General features: G+C 42.8%; 1 protein-coding gene across 1 annotated transcript in view; it reads right to left on the reverse strand.

Moving 5' to 3' along the window:
* Positions 1-567: 567 nt before the first annotated feature.
* The window catches only part of LOC148481851 (uncharacterized), a 63,412-nt gene continuing 44,620 nt past the window's right edge, over positions 568-19,359 (reverse strand). Inside the window, exon 4 of the mRNA XM_088452927.1 lies at positions 568-992. Within this exon, the coding sequence (XP_088309053.1) occupies positions 568-992 (425 nt within the window). The remainder of the gene's footprint in view (positions 993-19,359) is intronic.

Raw genomic sequence — 19,359 nt, forward strand, 5'->3', positions numbered from 1 at the left:
CTCTAGCCCACAGCAACATTGCGAGCAGTTCAGGCTAAAATACACCCTAGTCACATGTTCAATGACGCTACTTTGCTAATTATGCACACCAATTAAACTCCGTTCTGACGGTCAGACACGCCTGCGTTAGCACATCCACTCCCCCGTTCACAAGCATCTTCCCTTGTTACCACCCACAAATGGCGCTATCTATCACTCAAAGTAGCGCCCTGTCTGTGTACTACGAGTGCTCACTTGCACATCGCAGCCGCTAGTTTGCGCTCGCGCACTGTGACATATGCATGCGCAGTTATGCGACCATCGCTCAGAGCGAGCAAGTGGCCGCTTGCGAGCGGGTCTGAATCTGGCTCTCAGTCCCCATGCGGGAGGCTCATGCTGCAGTCAAGCTAGATAGGGGAAATGAACAAATTCTGTGGAAATGCCATTTATCATCAATTTTACAGAATAACTAAACAAATGATTATATTGAGCTGGTAAGAAATATTTGGATATGATTCTTAACATCATGTGTTAATTCATCTTAATTACATCGGATTTAAAGCTTTAAAACAAAACTTCAACTGGAACCTACAGTAAAACACATCCATAGCCTCCTCCACTTTGTCCTCCATTCCCTCCTTCGTTCCCTCCTCCATTTTCTCCTCTATTCCCTATTTTTTGATAGCGACCACTTTCTCTAAACAGAATTGAACTCCTCTCATCCTCCATTTTCTTTTGTATTTTTTCACGTTCATATTTAAGAACAAATTTCTTCCGTTTTTGTCTCTTCTCCTCCGGATCCTTGAATCGCTCTACTGTGTATTTAACATCATTAATCACTTGAATAAAAATATTAAGCATTTTCTCATGTCTTCCTCTTGTCTTTTCGCTATCTTCTGGGGTGAAATTTTTAATGGGTATAATATGTTCCACTTCCATGTTCTCAAATATTTCCTTCACTTTGCTGAAATTTTTGTCTGTCCTGTGGGTAAGAATGACCATGGGAAATATTCCTGCAGAGACATCGTACAGAAAAAGTGTTACTCTTCTTGTACAGTTACAGTATGACTCAATTATGACACATTTACAGTATACAGTGGGCCTGATTCAGACCCTCTCGTAAGCGTCTGCACGCTCGCTCTGAGCGATGGTCGCACAACTGCGCATGCGTATGGGTCGTAATGCGCATGCGCAAACCAGTCATTGCGGTCGGAAATCGTGCACTCGTAATACACCGAGGGGCTGCTATTTTGAGTGACAGAATGTGCCGTTTGTGGGTGGTAACAGGGGAAGGTGCTTGAAAACGGGGGAGTGGAGATCCGAACGCAGGTGTACCTAATGGTCAAAACGGCGTTTAATGGGAGTGCATAATTAACAAAGGAGCGTCATCACCACGTCACTTGGTTGTCTTTTAGCCTGAACTGCTCGCAGAGGTAGCGCGAAGTAAATCCTACCTCAAGTGCTGCGAGCAGTTCAGATGCCTTTTGATGTTCCCGATTAATCTAATAAATACAGGAGATGACGTGTGTTGTGAACGGCAAAGGGGCGTCTTCAAAAAATAACGAGCGCATTTAGCGGCCGCTCGCTCAGACATAGAGGCGTGCACACACTGCAAAGAGCGAGCACTCAATTTAAATATCCGGACCCTTTTTGAGAGCGAGCGGCCGCAAATAGTGTCCGGGTCTGAATCAGGCCCAGTGTTCACTTGTTCTGAGGTCTATGCTGCTGACCATTTGTATATTATTTGTTGCTTGTGGTTGTAAATTAACATATCCCAAAAATACTGATTGATCTAAAAAGATAAACAAAAATGGCAGCTGATCAATCAATCTGGCAGAACTAATCAGGTGCATGAAAGGGATCACCACTTAATACACATAGTTGCTTTTTACATCACATATTATGTTTGTATTTTTTTCATGTAATATTTCACATATATTTTAACCCCTTTTTTCAACACTCATTAATTAGTCTTACACATCTATACTTTACACTGCACTGTCACTCTTTTTCCAATTTTCGGGTGATGCCCTGGGGGGGTCCTGGACTGGATGTTTTTCGGGGTGCACTAAGCCCCGGACGTGAACCCCTTAGTGTTAGGGACTGCTGGTAACAGAGAAGCCGTGACGAGGCCTAGCAGCCTCCCATGTATTTGCAAATGCATGCAACCAATATCTCTGATTTCTATTACCATATAGTCTTCTTATATTGTTGCAAGTACTATTCAGTGTGCTGAGGAACAATAGGGGGTTAAATCCCCCTCCTTTTTCTACTTTGACCTAAAAAGATGTAAATACCATATTTCCATTTGTGTAATAATTAATGGAATTAATAAATCAGACTCATAAGTGAAGAGTCTAAACAAATAAATAAAATGTTTTGTCATTTGTAATTTTTCAGGTTTCAATGAATATTAGGGATTCGGGACTGGTGCAACAGATTAATGAACTTTGGAAACATACATCTCTATTCTCCTGTACAGTAGTGATAGGGAAGCTGTGTTCTGCTCCATCATCAGATACTGATAAGCATTACTAAAAAAAATACAGTCTGTTGTTGATGGAGATAGAAAGAGATTCTACAAAAACTCCTTCAACTGCAAATGAAATTTGTGGCTGCTAGATGTATTGATCACTGTCTAATCAGGGAGAAATCATTCAAGTCCCAATCTCGTGCATTTTGTTGACATTTATCAACATCCTGGAAGAGCTTTCCATAACATTAATGCTGGTCTGTGTGATACACAGGAAATTTAAGCTAGTAATTCTGGCTATAAAAGTGAGGATCCAATGGTTTAAAGCAGGGCTTGACAAATTTTTCTAAAATCTAGGAGCCAGGATGAAAGTGTAAGAGCCAGACCACCGTCCCCTTCAAAAAAATTACAGGAGTGAGGAGCAGAGCTCTGTGTGTTGTGCAACTGTTATATACACTATACTAGTCCACAAAATGGTCACAGTTGAATGGATACAGTAAAATGGAGGCCCTTTCACCACTCTGCACAGCTCCCCTGCTCCACCCCCCACCCTCCAGTAATAACGGACAACATTTCACATAAAATAATAGTGCCAGAAATTACAACAAAACCCCCCTCCCCTTGTGGTCACACCATAGACCCTACTACCGTAGAGCTCTATGCAGCCGGAGATAGGAGACAGTAGACAGCCAGGACGTACAGGAGGATCAGCGTAGACTGGGACACAAGCAGGGATCAGAGCAGGCAGGATGGAGAGGAGTCGTCAATGTAGGCCAGGATGGACAGAGGCACAGCAGTCACCACAGGCAACACTCAGCACATGCACTCTTGTGCATGATATAAACACCGCAATACTATAGGCACAAATCTCCGCCGGAGCTGTTGAGGATCTGCTTCCTACCTCACTACAAAATCTAGTAGCCAGGCAACAAAATCTGGTAGCCATGGCGACCTGGTCCCTGGGATTTCTCGAGCCCTGGTTTAAAGAACATAGAAATGTAATAAGAAAGCCCATAAATTCCAATTTAACAATATTTTTAAAACATTTATATCCAGACAAATATTACAGTATCTAACATGAAATTTGCCTTCAGGGACCAACTGCATGGGCTGTTAATAAACTGGTTTGAAGTGGTTCATAGGAAAAGATGGCATTAATTGGTGACTTCTCTGATTTAGCACTCAACAAAATCCATTGCTTCACAGGGAGTTCTGTACGTAGTCACACAGATTGTCCTGGCATGACAGTGTACAATTAACAGAAAGAGACTTCGAGCTATATAACAGGTATCCACATTATGCTCCAGCAGCTTTCTTGTATGTCAAGGTGTCAGTGAAGGTCAGCCATTTATTAATTAAAGAAACTTTAGTGTTAGAAAAAAACTGTGGACAAACAGAAAAGATTGCACAATGGCAGGTTGAGGCACAGACTAATGGGTGCAACATTTTTCTCCCAAATTTACCCGGTAACTGGGGCTGGAGTATAGATGCCCCTAAAAAAAAAGTGGTGGTTTATTTGCCTGTCTAACATTGTTTGGGTAAAATGCTCAGATGAGTAGGCATCAGTTGCTCCTCTATATGCTGTCACTGGTTTACACACCTAACTCACCGCTTGATGGTATCGCTCCGGTGTGTCCAGGTGACATTTCCAGTGGCGGTGGCTACTCCTCATCTCAGTGGCCCCCAGCAGACTCCTCCGTTTCCATGTGTAGCATCTCCTCCTGCTGCTGGGCGCCGCCATAATAGTTCAGATCAGGTGATCGGATCTTCTCCAACTGGGAACCAGTACTTCCTCACTTAATGCCTGCAGACAGTCTCTGCTCTCCCAGGGATATATAAGGATTATCCCTGAACCAAGCACTTGCTAGTGCAATGTTGTACACAGCCTAGCTGTGTGACTTCCCCGTGAGGTCCTGCAGATTCCTATCTTGCCTTGAGACTCTTAGTGCAATTACCACCTTGCTAAACTATTAGCTCTGGTCCCATTCCGGTGACTCCAGTATTCTGGCCCCATTCCGGTAACTCCAGTATTCCCGTCCCATTCCGGTGACTCCAGCATTCTGGTCCCATATTGGTTATCCAGCATCTGGTCCCATTCTGGTGATTCCAGCATCTGGTCCAAATCTGGTGATCCAGCATTCACATCCCATTCCGGTGATCCAGGATTCACATCCCATTCTGGTAATCCAGTATCCTACTGGTTATAGCCAGGATGATATAACAAAACTCTTACTATTCCAGTCTTTCTGCACCTGTGTGCCTCAAGCACCTTTCATCTGGTCCTGTAAAGATTCCAACTATTCCACCAGGGCCTTCAGTCGCCAGCAGCCATATCTTGCTTTCTAATACACAAAAGTGCATCTCATACACTTCACATTCTTGACCCAATCCATGTGCAGATACTATTCAAGGCCTCTCAGCTTTCAACTGTTTGCCCCAGACCCTAGTACAGCCAAAGACTCCAGTCTGGTTACAAAAACAAATATAGACATGACACTTGGAAAGTTATAGTTCAATGAGGGATACTGTAGTTAACATAAGTGATTAGCTTTGAACTATCTGCCTTGTGCTGGTTGGAAAATAAAAGTAAAACTTTAAAATTCTCCTTGCTTTAAAAAAATGCATATATCATATATCTCTTTGAGTCAACCACTATACACAAGTACAGTACAGTAGATAGATCAATATTCAGGGAAACTTTTGAGGGCTCTGAGAAAACTGAAGTATATTGTGTATCAGGGCTGGACTGGAAAACGGAAGGGCCGATGCTGTCAGTGCCGGTTTGAGGAGAGTGGAAGTACCCCCGCCTTCCACCCCACGCCACCAGATACAGGCAATTAGTTCCAGGGGAGGGAAGGGGTGGAGATAGTGGGCCAGGAAGAGAGGGAGATGTTCTGCAAGGCCAGCCCCCGTGACTCATGGCATGCCTCCCTTGAAACAAAATCATACACTCTCTGCGAGCAGATGTACAGCCCCAGTCCATCCCTGTTGTGTATAAAATATACTTGCTGTTAATGGATCAAATTTGTCCAGTTTTCCTGGTGTGACAGATGGAAGTTGGATCCAAAAGGTCTTACTGATTCATCAGTACACGTTAAGCATAGCTGTCATGTTGATAAATGTGGTAACGGTCAGTTTTCAGTTCCAGTCTATTTTTTGGTGATTTTTAGGTGAATTTGGTGGTGATTTTGACAATACTAAAGGCAAAACCAAAATCCCCAAAAATTCGACTTCACATACAAATAGAACTTCAAATAAACCATAGTCATCAGAAGAACAATCTTATTTACTAACATTTGATTTAAAAATAGACCAAAAATAGACCTAAAATCACCATTTTCAATAGAACCATAACAAACAGTTCTATTTGATTTTAAATCATGTAGAATTGTCTGACAACATAATACTGTATGATGGAAAGAACATGGTAGAGAGGCATGTGGTTCACTCTGGCTGTGTAAGTCAGGCATTTAAAGCCATAGCAATGATTTTTTAAAATCGTGGATATGCAAATTAGCACTGGGATGAAGGTGTTTGTGGGTAGCACAGTGCATGTGACATACTTTGGTTAATAGGGAGGTTTTTGTGTAATTTTGTGTCTATTTTGGGTAAATTTTTGGTTCTATTAAGAGTGAATAGAACACACTTAGAACCAGGTGCGGATTGGTCATTACTTTAAGTGGGAAGATTTCCGATTGGCCGGTTGGACTGTGGGGCTGCTTGTCATCTGTGGCCTCGACTCCTGAATTGCGTCACCTAGCTGTCAGTATTTTTGCATGACAGGCAGCCCACCGGCTCCTGTAACAACTAGTAGAGCAGCCCGCTGCCTGCCTCTATCGGGAGAGGAGGCCTAAAGTCCCCAAAACGTTCTCAAAACGCGTCTGTGTGTGACTGGAAGGACCGTGGCTGTTGGGTAAATACACCATGTTAAGAACTGCTATTGGGAGGTGATTGAACCCGGGCATCTCATTCACTGACTCATGTGTACATGTTCGCCTTGGCTGTAAGGCTCCATATGGTACGCGGCCATTTTTATCAGTGCATTTGTTGTGTGGTTGCATGTAGTCTTCAATAAATTGTTACAGGATTACACTATGGTTGTTCTTGTTGTTTCAAACTTTCCTTTGAGGCCTTGATCCACATTAGATCATGTGTAGTGTATACCAGGCATCCATATAATGAAGGATAAAGTACAATTGAATTTGGGAGGAGACGGATCATCTAATCCTACATGTAAGTAGGAGTAAGAAATTTGTAGCATATATATTGAATTTGCCACCAACGGTATATTCGTCTGTTTTCTTTTGAGGCATTACCGGACTAAGGATTATATTGGAAGAAAGGAAAATTCGTGTATAATGACTGCCATTTGAAGTTTATTCATATATCTTAGAAAAAGGAGCGCTTGATTTATTGTTTTGTTTTTTGTGTAACACTGTGGTGGGACGACATAATTTTGAGTAGCTCTTTTATTTTTGTGTGCGCAGGATTTATATATATTTTTTATTTAAATTTATATATTAGTGAGTACCAAGCCGGTGGATTGCTATTTAACATGTATTACATGATTGCTGAGGCACCACAATCATTTTTCTTCTTTCATCCTTTGTTGGTGTGAAGCTGTTCAGATTTAGAAATTATTTGTGTGTTCACTATCACAGAACAAGGGCATGTCCACACAACAGGAACAAAATGATGCTTTGGCATTTAGTGACATAGACTTACCATTAGGAGAAATACAACTCTTTTCTGATCCTGACGAGGAATAGATTCAATTTAAAGATAATTTAATTTCTGCTGCTGGTGAGGAATCCAGTAATAATCATTTTACACAAATTTTGAAACTTAATTCAAAATTTACTGTTACTTGCACAGGGTCACTTTTTCCTATTATTTTAGAGATAAGAAGATTTAGGATCTGGAACGTCCCTACCATAGGAAGAAACAACCCTGAATTCTGCCAGAAATGGGTGGGAATCTTAAATCGAGCATCTTTTAACTTATAACTCATCGTTATTGAAGAATCGGTTTGAGAGCTCAATTTGGTAAATTAAAAATTAAAGTATTTGATACTACTAATCTATCAAATTTGGTTGCTGATGATTCCTGTGATTGGATATCTAAGTTGAACATTCAGGTGGAAAAGTATAGGAAGGAACTCATTAAATTCACACAAAACAAATTGGCTATTGTGAACCGGGCCTATGATGAGAAAAAAGTCTATCACTGGGTAAATAACCCAATGGGCAGAAATAAGGTTCTCTCTAATACTTAGGGCAGGAGATTTAAATGTTTTCCTCTAGAAACAGATACATTGAGTGGTGGGGACACTAGTGATTTGGAATGTGTTGGAACAAGTGGCAACATATTCTCTAGCAGACCCCCTTTACGGGTAACAACAAGGGCATGCAAATACCCGACTAGAGATCCTACACAAGGCGAGGGGGCCAATGTGAAACACAGAGGAAAACAGGCCTTCAAAAAGGGGAAATAATCCATAACCTATCATCTAAAATATTGACAACTGATGAGATTAATGTGCTCAGAAAAGGTTTGAGCTTTGTACTGACGAATCAGCACAACAGTTTGGCCAGCATGATAGACCTTTGTAGTCTTAACTGTCAGCTATGTCTTAAATAATTCTTTGGATTACAACCTCCTACTATAAGAGAAAATATCCCAAAATGCCCTTTTACAAGTGGTGTGCACCGGCCACTTTTCGTATTTTCTGTTTTGGTTTTGGATCTGGATCTATCTTCGCGTTTTGGATCTGGATTAGTTTTGCCAAAACTACCCTTCCAGGTTTTGGTTTTGGATCTGTATTTTTTTTTAAAAATCCATAAAAACAGCTATAATCACAGAATTAGTTTTTTTTTGTTACTATGCTATTATTAACCTCAACAATATTAATTTCCACTCATTTCCAGTTTATTCTGAACACCTCACAATATTGTTTTTAGGCCAAAAGGTTGCACCAAGGTAGCTGGATGACTATGCTAAGTGACACAAGTGGGTGGCACAAACATGTGGCCCATCTAGGAGTGGCACTGCAGTAGCAGACAGGATGGCAGTTTGAAAAACTAGGCCCCAAACAGTACATAATGCAAAGAAAAAAAAGAGGTGCAAGATGGAATTGTCCTTGGGCTCTCCCACCCACCCTTATGTTGTATAAACAGGACATGCACACTTTAACAAACCAATCATTTCAGTGCCAGGGTCTGCTACACGACTGTGGCTGAAATGATTGGTTCATTTGGGCCCCCACAAAACTATCTGGCAATTAATCTGTCCTTGCACAAACTGGCTCTACAGAGGCAAGATGTCATCCTCATCCTCATCCACCGATTCCTCACCCTCTTCAGTGTTGTGTGCATCCTCATCCTCACAGAGTATTAATTCATCCCCGCTGGAATCCACCACCACAGCTCCCTCTGTACTTTCTGGAGGCTGGTCTTCTCGGAAGAATTGATAATTCACTTTGATGAACGTCATCTGCTCCACATTTTGTGGAAGCAACCTCCTACACCTTTCGCTGACAAGGTTCCAGGTTGCACTAAAAACTCTTTCGGAGTACACACTGGAGGTGGGGCAACTTAGGTAAAATAGAGCCAGTTTGTACAGGGGCCTCCAAATTGCCTCTTTTTCCTGCCAGTACAGGTATGGACTGTCTGACATGCCTGCTTGGATGCTGTCACCAATGTAATCCTCCACCATTCTGTCAATGATGACAGCATCATATGCAGTGACAGTAGACATGTCAGAAATTGTTGGCAGGTCCTTCAGTCCGGACCAGATGTCCAAACTTGGTCCTGCCTGCCCTGCATCACCACAAGTGGGTTGCTTAGGATATCTTAGTTGTTTCCTTGCAGCCCCAGTTTTGGGAGAAAATGAAGAAGGAGCTGTTGCCGTGTCACGTTCCGCTTCAGCTGACAGTGTTGTCACCAGCAGGGCTTTGCACCACTGCAGGCTTGTGTCTACCAGAAAGAGAGACACCATGTAGGCTTTAAACCTAGGTTCAAGCACGGTGGCCAAAATGTAGTGGTCTGATTTCAACAGATTGACCACCCTCGATTCCTGGCAAAGCGAATGAAGGGCTTCATCCACAAGTCCCACATACTGAGCAGAATTGCTCCATCTTAGCTCTTCCCTCACTTTCTCCAGCTGCTTCTGCAAAAGCTTGATGAAGGGAATGACCTGACTCAAGCTGGCAGTGTCTAAACTGACTTTACGTGTGGCAAGTTCAAAGGGCTGGAGAACCTTGCAAAACAAGGAAATCATACTCCACTGCACTTGAGTCAGGTACATACCCCCTCCTTTGCTTATGTATATGGTGGATGTATAAGCTTGAATGGCCTTTTGCTGCTCCTCCATCCTCTGAAGCATATAGACGGTTGAGTTCCACCGCGTTACAACCTGTTGCTTCAGGTGATGGCAGGGCAGGTTCAAGAGTGTTTGCTGGAGCTCCAGTCTTCGGTACGCAGTTGCTGAATGGCGAAAGTGGCCCAAAGTTTCTTCGGGCCACCCAAAGCATCTTCTGCACGCCCCTGTCATTTTAAAAAAAATTCTGCACCACAAAAATGTATTGTGTGTGCAAACCATGGGACGTGCTGGAATTTGCACAGATGTAATGCCCGCACAATATTGGTGGCATTATCAAATATCACAAATCCCCAGGAGAGTCTAAGTTGGGTAAGCCATTGGGCGATGATTTCCCTCAGTTTCTTTAAGAGGTTGTCGGCGGTGTGCCTCTTAATGAAACAGGTGATACACAGCGTAGCCTGCCTTGGAACGAGCTGGCATTTCTGTGATGCTGCTACTGGTGATGCTGCTGTTGTTGCTGCATAAGGTGATACATCTACCCAGTGGGCTGTCACAGTCATATAGTTATTAGTCTGCCCTGTTCCACTTGTTCACATGTCCGTGGTTAAGTGGACATTGGGAACAACTGCATTTTTAGGACACTGAGGACGCTTTTTCTGATATCTCTGTACATTCTCGGTATCGCCTGCCTAGTGATGTGGAATCTAAACAGGATTTGGTACCGGGGACACACTACCTCTATCAATTGTCTAAATCCCACTGCACTAATGGTGGATACTGGACGCATGTATTAACACCAACATAGCTTCAAGGCCTCAGTTATCCGCTTTGCTTCAGGATGACTGCTGTCATACTTCATCCTCCTCGCTAAGGACTGTTGGAGGGTCAATTGCTTAGTAAAAGAAGTAGTGGTGTTCCAACTTCCTCTCTGTGATGATGAATGACTCCCAGCAGCAACAGCAGCAGCAGAAGCAGTAGGCGTAGCAATGAGGATCCTCCGGAGGATTCTCGGAAAGGAGAGGAGTCAGTCATGCCAGTGACATGGCCTGCAGGACTATTTCTGATCCTGATTGAGGAGGAAATTGATGAGGTGAGTTGATGGTGTGGTTTGCAGGCGCTTGGACACAACAGGACAAAGGGATTTAGGTGTCCCTGGACTGCTTACGGTCTTAGCCACAGTTTCTGAACTTGACAGTTTTTTTGAACACACTGCAGGTGATGTATAAGGGAGGATGTTCCTAGGTGGTAAACATCCTTACCCCTACTTATTACAACTTTACATAAGCTACATATGGCAAGACAGTTGTTGTCCGGATTTGGATAGAAATATTTTCAGACCAAAGAGGTGGAATTTTTGGTCTCCTGTCCAGGCATGACCATGATGGGCTTTTTCATCCCACGGACAACAACTCTTTCCCTTGGTGCCTGATTTAAACAAACAACATCACCATCAGAATTCTCCTCGTCAACTTCCTCCTCAGCGCCAGCTACACCAATATTCTCATCCGGTTGTACTTCAACAGTGACATCTTCAATTTCAATATCAGCAACTGGAATGTGGGTGCTCCTTCCAGCACTTGCAGATGGTGAAAGGAGCCACCACTTCCCATCCAGTCTTGGGAAGGTCAGGCATTGCAACTGCCGACACACTTGGTCTCTCCTTGGGAATTTGTAATATTTTCTTAGAACGCACAGTTCTTTGCTGTGCTTTTGCCAGCTTATCTCTTTTCATTTTTCTAGTAGGAGGAGGGCTTCCATCGTCATGTGAAGCTGAACCACTAGTCATGAACATAGGCCAGGACCTTAGCCATTCCTTGCCTCTCCATGTCGTAAATGGCATACTTGCAAGTTTACATTTCTCCTCAGATGATTTAAAAAAATGTTTTTGGGTCATTTTCCTGAACTTTGTCTTTTTGGATTTTACATAACCTCTACTATGATATTGGGCATCGACCTTGGCAGACGACGTTGATGGCATTTCATCATCTATGTCATGACTAGTGGCAACAGCTTCAGCACTAGGAAGAAGTGGTTCTTGATCTTTCCCTATTTTAACATCCAAATTTTTGTCCTCCATTATTTTTATGGAGTGCATTATTTTTATGGATTGAATAACCCCTGTAAAAATTATTTGTTTGAAGAAGGGCAGCATACTTCTACACCACACAGGGCAGCCCTTGTAAAAAATATTTGTTTGAAGGACAGTGTACCCCTACACCACACAGGGAAGCCCCAGTAAAAATTATTTGGATGAAGGGCAGCATACACCACACAGGTCAGCACCTGTAAAAATTATTTGAATGAAGGGCAGCTTACATCACACAGGACAGCCCCTGTAAAAAATATTTGGATGAAGGTCAGCATACCCCTACACCACACAGGGCAGGCCCTGTCAAAATATTTTATATTTTTGGGCAGCAGCCCCTTGACAGACAGGAGCACAGCACCCCTGCTCACCTAACCAATGACAGGTGTGGCTAACACACAAACAGAATTTTTTTTTTTCACAAGGGGGTGGGTGAAGAGAGCACCCCTGATGGACAGAGCACCCCCTGGACAACACAGCACTACAGCCAGCCAGCCCTTATGGACAGTACAACAGAAGCCAGCTAGCCCCTTTGTATATGGACAATAGTAGCTAGCCAGCCAGACCCTATGGTCAGCGTCAGCAACAGCTCCCAGCTCCCTCCCTCTTCACAGTAGCCAGCCAGCCCAGTATGTAATGTATATACTATAAATACTTTATTATAAGTGTAACACACAACAGTAGCCATCAGCTCCCAGCTCCCTCCTTCTGCACGCTCCACAGCAGGAATGAAAAATGGCGGTGATCACGGGACCTTTATAGAATCCAAAACCCGTGAGAAGCCAAAAGCGGGATGATGAAGTTTTGCCTCATTCCGAGAACTGAGTCTGGCGGGAAAAACCCGAGCCAGACTCAGTTCCCGGCTCTAATCGGGGGGACTCGGGGGGGAGGGGGGGGTCTGGTTCAGATTTCGAAATTCCGAACCCACATATCCCTAACTTTCACACCAAAATTGACATTTGATCCAGGTTCACAAATTGTAGCCATTAAGAGTTTCACTAAGATTGTAGATACCACCATTGATCAAAGTTCAGCTCTTTGTAATAAGATATATCTTAATTTATCCAGTAAAGAAATGGCTGCATTAAAAAATCTGGGTGCAGATAAATCAATTATAGTCTGCCCCCGCTGATAAAGGGGACATATTTGTTCTGCAGAACATCCGTGACTATAAGGCAAATGCCTTTCGACAATTGTCAGACACTAATGTGTATAAAAAAATTGGATTCTGACTTTAACCTTTAAAGAGGAGTTGAAAACTCTACTCACTACTGCTGTAGAGGGGAACATTATAACAAAGAAGTATATGCAACTCTTTTACCTGATTTTCTAAACATTCCGGCATTCTACACGTTGCCGAAATTACATAAAGGACAAATTAAATCCTCCAGGTAGGCCTATAATATTCTCCCATGACTCACTCTTCTGTGAAATTTCTCGCTATTTGGACTACTATTTACAACCGGTTGTCCAAGCAGGAGACATTTATTTAAAGCATACAACAACCTTCTAAAGTTGGAGAATTTTGGCAGGATACCATCTGTGTCCTGGCTGTGTACCATTGACATCGTTTGCCTCTATACTAATATACCTCACGATCAGGGGCAGAACTATAGGAGACAATTGAGGCGCCAGACGCCTGCACTGAAAGGGCACCTCCTCCATTGGCCACAGTATATTCACCCCACTTAGGGCTGTAAATATGTTCCTGGAGTGTACTGTCACTGTCGCCCAATACATGGCACCTCTTCCTGGCACCTGCAAAGCCACCATAACCATATACTAGTGGAGTGCTCCATGGCCGACCTTCAGATGCCGCTTCTGTCTATCTATAGCCTGTCCCCGAGCACTGATGTCACTGCTCTGCAGCTTCTCATGCCAGTATGACTTTGGTGCCCCCCTCGCCACAACTCCCCATCCCACTCCTCCTTGGTGGCAGCTCTAGCTGTGGACCTGTGGATGTCAACAAGAATGCACCAGACAGAGCTCCGGGTAAGAGGGTATGGAAGGCGGGGGCATGGGGCACCAGTGACTGAGTATGGGAGCAGATCCCGAGTGGAGAAACTTTCCAGCATGTGAAGCAGTTGGCAGTAGACTGGTCATTTTTTTATTTGCAGTTCCATGACAATAGCCATCATGCAGTATCTTGACTCAAACTCAGTCCTCAAAGCCCCTACATCAGGTGGATTTCCCCTCTATCAAGGGTATCAGAAGGGCTCCCCACCCCACATCAGATGGCTTTTGCCTCGATCAGGGGGACTCTGGACCTCATTCAGAGTCGATCGCTTGCTGCAAGCGATCGCTCTGAATGAGGGAGGACACTTACTTTTTTAAGTGCAACCTTCTGGTCGATCGCTAGGCTGTGGGTTACCACCCACAGCTCTAGCAACCGACCTGGGTGATGGTCGTGATGGTCATCACCATCGCGACCATCGGGGCTTACGACCAGACCCTAAGGTTGGGTCTGGGCTCTCGTAAGCCCCAGGGAACTTCCTGCTCTGTTTGAGCAGGAAGTTCCCCACTGACATCATCAATGATGTCAGTGGGGCTGCCGCCAAACGGCAAGCGTTCCTACTGGAATGCCTCCGTTTGGCCGGGCACGCCCCCGGCCCGCCCAGCAAACGGGACGATCTGTCACTCAACATCGACCGCTCGCCCTGTCTGCAACGAGACCCCTAGCCGGCTCCGTCGTGCGCATGCTCTGTGGGGACCATTGACCCGGTTGCGAGCGCATCGGTGCTTGCGACCGGGTCTGAATGAGACCCTCTGAGCCTTATGCTAATTGCACTATACAGGTCGTTATCTTATCTGTGACAAATGCATAGCTGTATATACCCCAAAAATTGTGTTTTTAGGGGATATCCTGCAACCTTACTTTAATAGATACGCTTAATAGAAACAAATTCACATAGTCTATATTAGTGTTTTTGTGCGTATGTATAGATAGATAGATGGATGGACAGACAGACAGACAGACAGACAGACAGACAGATAGAGAGATAGATAGATAGATAGATAGATAGATAGATAGATAGATAGATAGATAGATAGATAGATGTGCACCATATTTATTTTCCTTTTTTGTTATGAGGGGACACTAAATTATAACTTGCCTCCGGGCATCTAGGAAGAACAAACGCCACTGCTAATGATAGATGGATTGAGTCAACAAAAATATTAATAACTAACAATATACACTACCAGGGCCCTGATTGTACATTTTTCTTGATATATATATATATATATATATATATATGTGTGTGTGTGTGTGTCTGTGTGTTTGTGTGTGTGTGTGTTGTCGAAGCTGGATAATTGGCTGAGACAGAATCTGTTTAAAATTAAATCTGCACGATGCCATTTTGCGAATGGCAACAAAACACCATTTTGCGACTGGCCGCCCAGCGGCATTTTAGCAAACCTCACACATTATAAGTACATAAGGCGATGCTACTATTTAGCGTTGTGCGATTCCCATGCAATAGAAAGATGTTAAATGTCCTCATTATATAAATACAGACAGTTACTTAAACATATAATATGATCAACTCTGCAAAACACGTACCACAGTGTACTCCATAAACACGTAGTCGCACAACTCTAACTAGCATCTTTTCCTAAATATCCGAATACTTATACACTGCACACTTACATAAAAAGGTTCCCTAGCATTAAGGTTAATACTTAAGGTTTTATTCATTATTAGCAATGTTGTTGAATACATGTTATTTGATATCTAAGGTTTAGTACATGATAAGCAGACCGTGTTTGGTGTCATTCTAATCCATTGTGTCTTTGCAAATTTCTGGTTCTATTGGTGAGTCTGCAAATTATGAATCATACAGAGTTAGGCATTAAAATGTACTCTGTAATGTAGCCAGCCTAGATTTGTTTTGCAGCGGGAAAATGGACACAAAGAGCTGTTGGAGGCTGGATTGTGATCCTATGAACTGACCTATGAACTGTACTGTAACAGAAGAACCAGGAAGAAGAACCAATGGAATCATGCCAACCTGTTCTATTGTATTGCCTATCTTTGTAAGAGTATATATGTGGGCTCTCTGAAGCTAGATCTCAGTCTTCTTGCTTTGCTGTTGACGGAGGTTTCATCTTTGATGCCGGGATCTGGATCCAGAGCGCGTGCGTATGTAACAACTGTACCTTGTGTCTGTATAATTTGTTTGCGCTAATTGTATTTAGATCACAGCGTGTAACTATCTGCTTTTATATTTGATAATAACTTTTTGTGCTTTGGAACCACAATCAAAGTCTGAAAGCAAGTATTTCTTGTGCAAATCATATGGCTACATAGCGACAATTTTTAGAGTGTACAGATAGGCAGAAATCGATAGTGTGTGCGTTTGTGTGTAAATAGGCAGAGGATGGCAGCACTCTCAAAAAATATCATGTAATAAAACGGGTCAAGAGACCTACTTGATAACTCAACGTCTCAGTATATTTCAACTTCCATCAGGAGCATAAATATAATATACAAAAATGCCTACCTATACAGACAAAATATCACCTGTTGTGCTGATGAAGCTGTCGGTCCCGGCAGCGTCCAACGTCATCACCCCACACGTCGCAGCGGGCGTGACGTCAGTGGCCTCGGGCCTGATACCATAGTGATCTGTATATAAGTGAAACCCAAAACCCATGCAGAACAGAAACAATGTAGACACAATAAAGAACAGGTATACAATAAAATCAGCAAATACACTATATGGTATATAAAGCCTGGATCTGAGAATCATCTCTTAAAGGAAAAATAACATGCTAATATACATAATTTTTATATCACTAGTGAATCACGTTCCCTAGTTAATATATCTGTACTCATTGAGGAACAAACTTAAATAATAAGTATAAAGCATGCTAATTCAACACTTGATATGGGATACTAATTCTTACATAAAGAGTAATGTCACATAATCAGGATTTTTAAAGAAAACAGGTAAGTGTCAAATTCTCATTGAGCCCATAGGGTTGTAGACATTAGATCTATCACCACCCCTGATATACTCAGTGATGTCATCAATCATTTTATACCTTAGTGTATTGAGATTGTGCCTAGGCTCCCTAAAGTGCCTAGCGACAGGTTGTTCACTACACTTACCCTCTATTGCTGCCCTAATCGAAGAGCGATGGTTTGCCATCTGCTCCTGAAATTAATTCTTGGTTTTGCCTACATATAAGAATCCGCAATGTAGACAACGTACTGACTGGTACAAGTCAGAATGTGTTTGAATTTGTACCTTTTACCTGATCGAGGGTGCACAAATGTCTCAGCAGTTTCCAAGAAAATGCATGTTGTGCACCCAAAACATCTATAGTTCCCTGGCTTCTTCTTAAATATCTGTATGCACAAGCCAATCCCATATATTTTTCCCACGTTAATAACAAGGAAGTAAATAGGAGTTTTTTAACAGAGGTAAATCAGAGTCTGTATTTATTAGTGAACAAAATTGTTTGGCAGTCTGAGTTATTTTCTTACTAGAAGTACTAAAGTTGGTAGCCCAAACTACTTTATTTTCATGTTTTTTTCGGGTATTAGAAGAGTTTATCTAGGAATAGCTAACACTTTCATCCTAGCTTCTTTCAACAGATGTAGAGGGTATCCCCTCTGTAAGAATTTATCCGTCATCATCTGCATCTGCTTTTGTTCAACAGTAGGGTCATTGCAGATCCTATGAACCTGCAAAAACTGGGAAAAGGGTAAACCTCTTTTTAGGGGGGCCGGAATGTGACTAGAAGCAGACAATGGATTGTTGCAATCAGTCGGTTTCTGTAACATTGAAGTTCCCCTCACTCACTTTGACTGCTATATCCAAGAAATGTACTTCACTATTACTAATATCATAAGTGAATTTAATGTTCTCATCTTGTTGGTTGATGTCTTGCATCATATCTATGAACTGTTATTTCGACCCTGTCCATATTATAAATACATTGTCGATGTAGCATGTAAAAAATTGTATTTGGGTAACATATACACTGTTAGAAAAAAATAAATCTTTCTCTACACCAAACATGAAAGCATTGGCATAAGCCGGTGCAACGCAAGAACCAATGGCACAACCAAGGGACTGAAGATAGTATCTACCATCAAATATAAAGTCATTATAAACAGTGTAAATTTTAGTAGATCAAGAAAAATGTACAATCAGGGCCCTGGTAGTGTATATTGTTAGTTAATAATATTTTTGTTGCCTCAATCCATCTATATATATATATATATATATATATATATATATATTTTATTTTTTTATTTTTTTTTTTTGTGTGACAGGGTCAGCATAACTCCACATGAAGTGAATGTGGATTGTCCAGATATCCCAGGCTTGAAAGAGCAAAGGCAGTAGGACTGAAGTGTCCAGTTCGGGTGTTGCCTCAATCAGAGTCTGGAAAGGCAGTTGATTACAGACACCTGTGTGAGGCTGGTAAAAGAGCTGCAGAGACACTGTGGAAACTGATCCTGACGCTAAAGTAGTCGCCCAGGTTACAGGCCTGGGGGGGTTACTAGTGTTAGCGATCCTGGACCAGTGAGTCCACTAAAAGAACTGTATTACTCTTTGGAAGATTATGTGTACCAGCCTGTAACATCTTATCTGTGAAACTTCAATATCCTGTGTACCTGCCTGTGGTGAGGAAATAAACTTCTGTTGGATTTTACCCAGACTATGTGATTCTTGTCACATTTAGTGCCCAAACCGGGACCTTGCTGGATACTACTTGTCACGACCAGGGTTTCTTGGCATGGCGGTCAGCGGGTGTTACCTGTGAGGATGTTATGGCAGGGGGCGTATGGCGGTGGTGCTGGTGCCTGGCGGGGAGCATTGGCTGTGCGTGGTCCTGTTTGGGCATATTGTCACTCTGTGCTGGGTAGGCCTGGCGGTGCTTCCATTCCGCTCTGGCATGGGCGCCACCATCTTGCTTTCAGCCATGTGACCTAGTTGGCCACTCCTGGCGTGTCACATGCTCACTCTCTGACCAGTCACGGCTTAGCACTGGGTATTTAGGGGAGTTCAGAGCTCCTTTGCATTTGCAAATGCAATGAGTTCCTCAGCTTGTCCACCTGCCTGTTGGATCTTGGCGTAGCCTGCTTACCTGACCTGCTCCATACCCTTCTGGAATCCCCTGCCTCCTCCTATTGTCTCTTCCTTGTCTGAGTACCTGAGTCAGCTGTTACCCTGCACCCTGCCTCCACTTGAAAATCCCCTGGAAATTATTATTCACTTCAGCCAGCCATTCACTTCAGCCTGCCATTAACTTCAGCCTGCAATTCACTTCAGCCTGCAATCCATTTCAGCCTGCAATTCACTTAAGCCTGTAATTAATTTCAGCCTCACAAGATCTGGAATACTGGACTGCCTTCTGTTATCACTACATGGACTTTTTCCCATTGCATCACTACAGTTCCCAAGTGCACTTTAGTGCTATACCCGGACTTTCTGTTTTGCCACATTCATGTCTGTTAACCACTCATTAAAAACTCCACATTTAT

This window comes from Taudactylus pleione, unplaced genomic scaffold, assembly GCF_031769625.1.
Source record: "Taudactylus pleione unplaced genomic scaffold, aTauple2 ptg000559l, whole genome shotgun sequence".
Taxonomy (NCBI): Eukaryota; Metazoa; Chordata; class Amphibia; order Anura; family Myobatrachidae; genus Taudactylus; species Taudactylus pleione.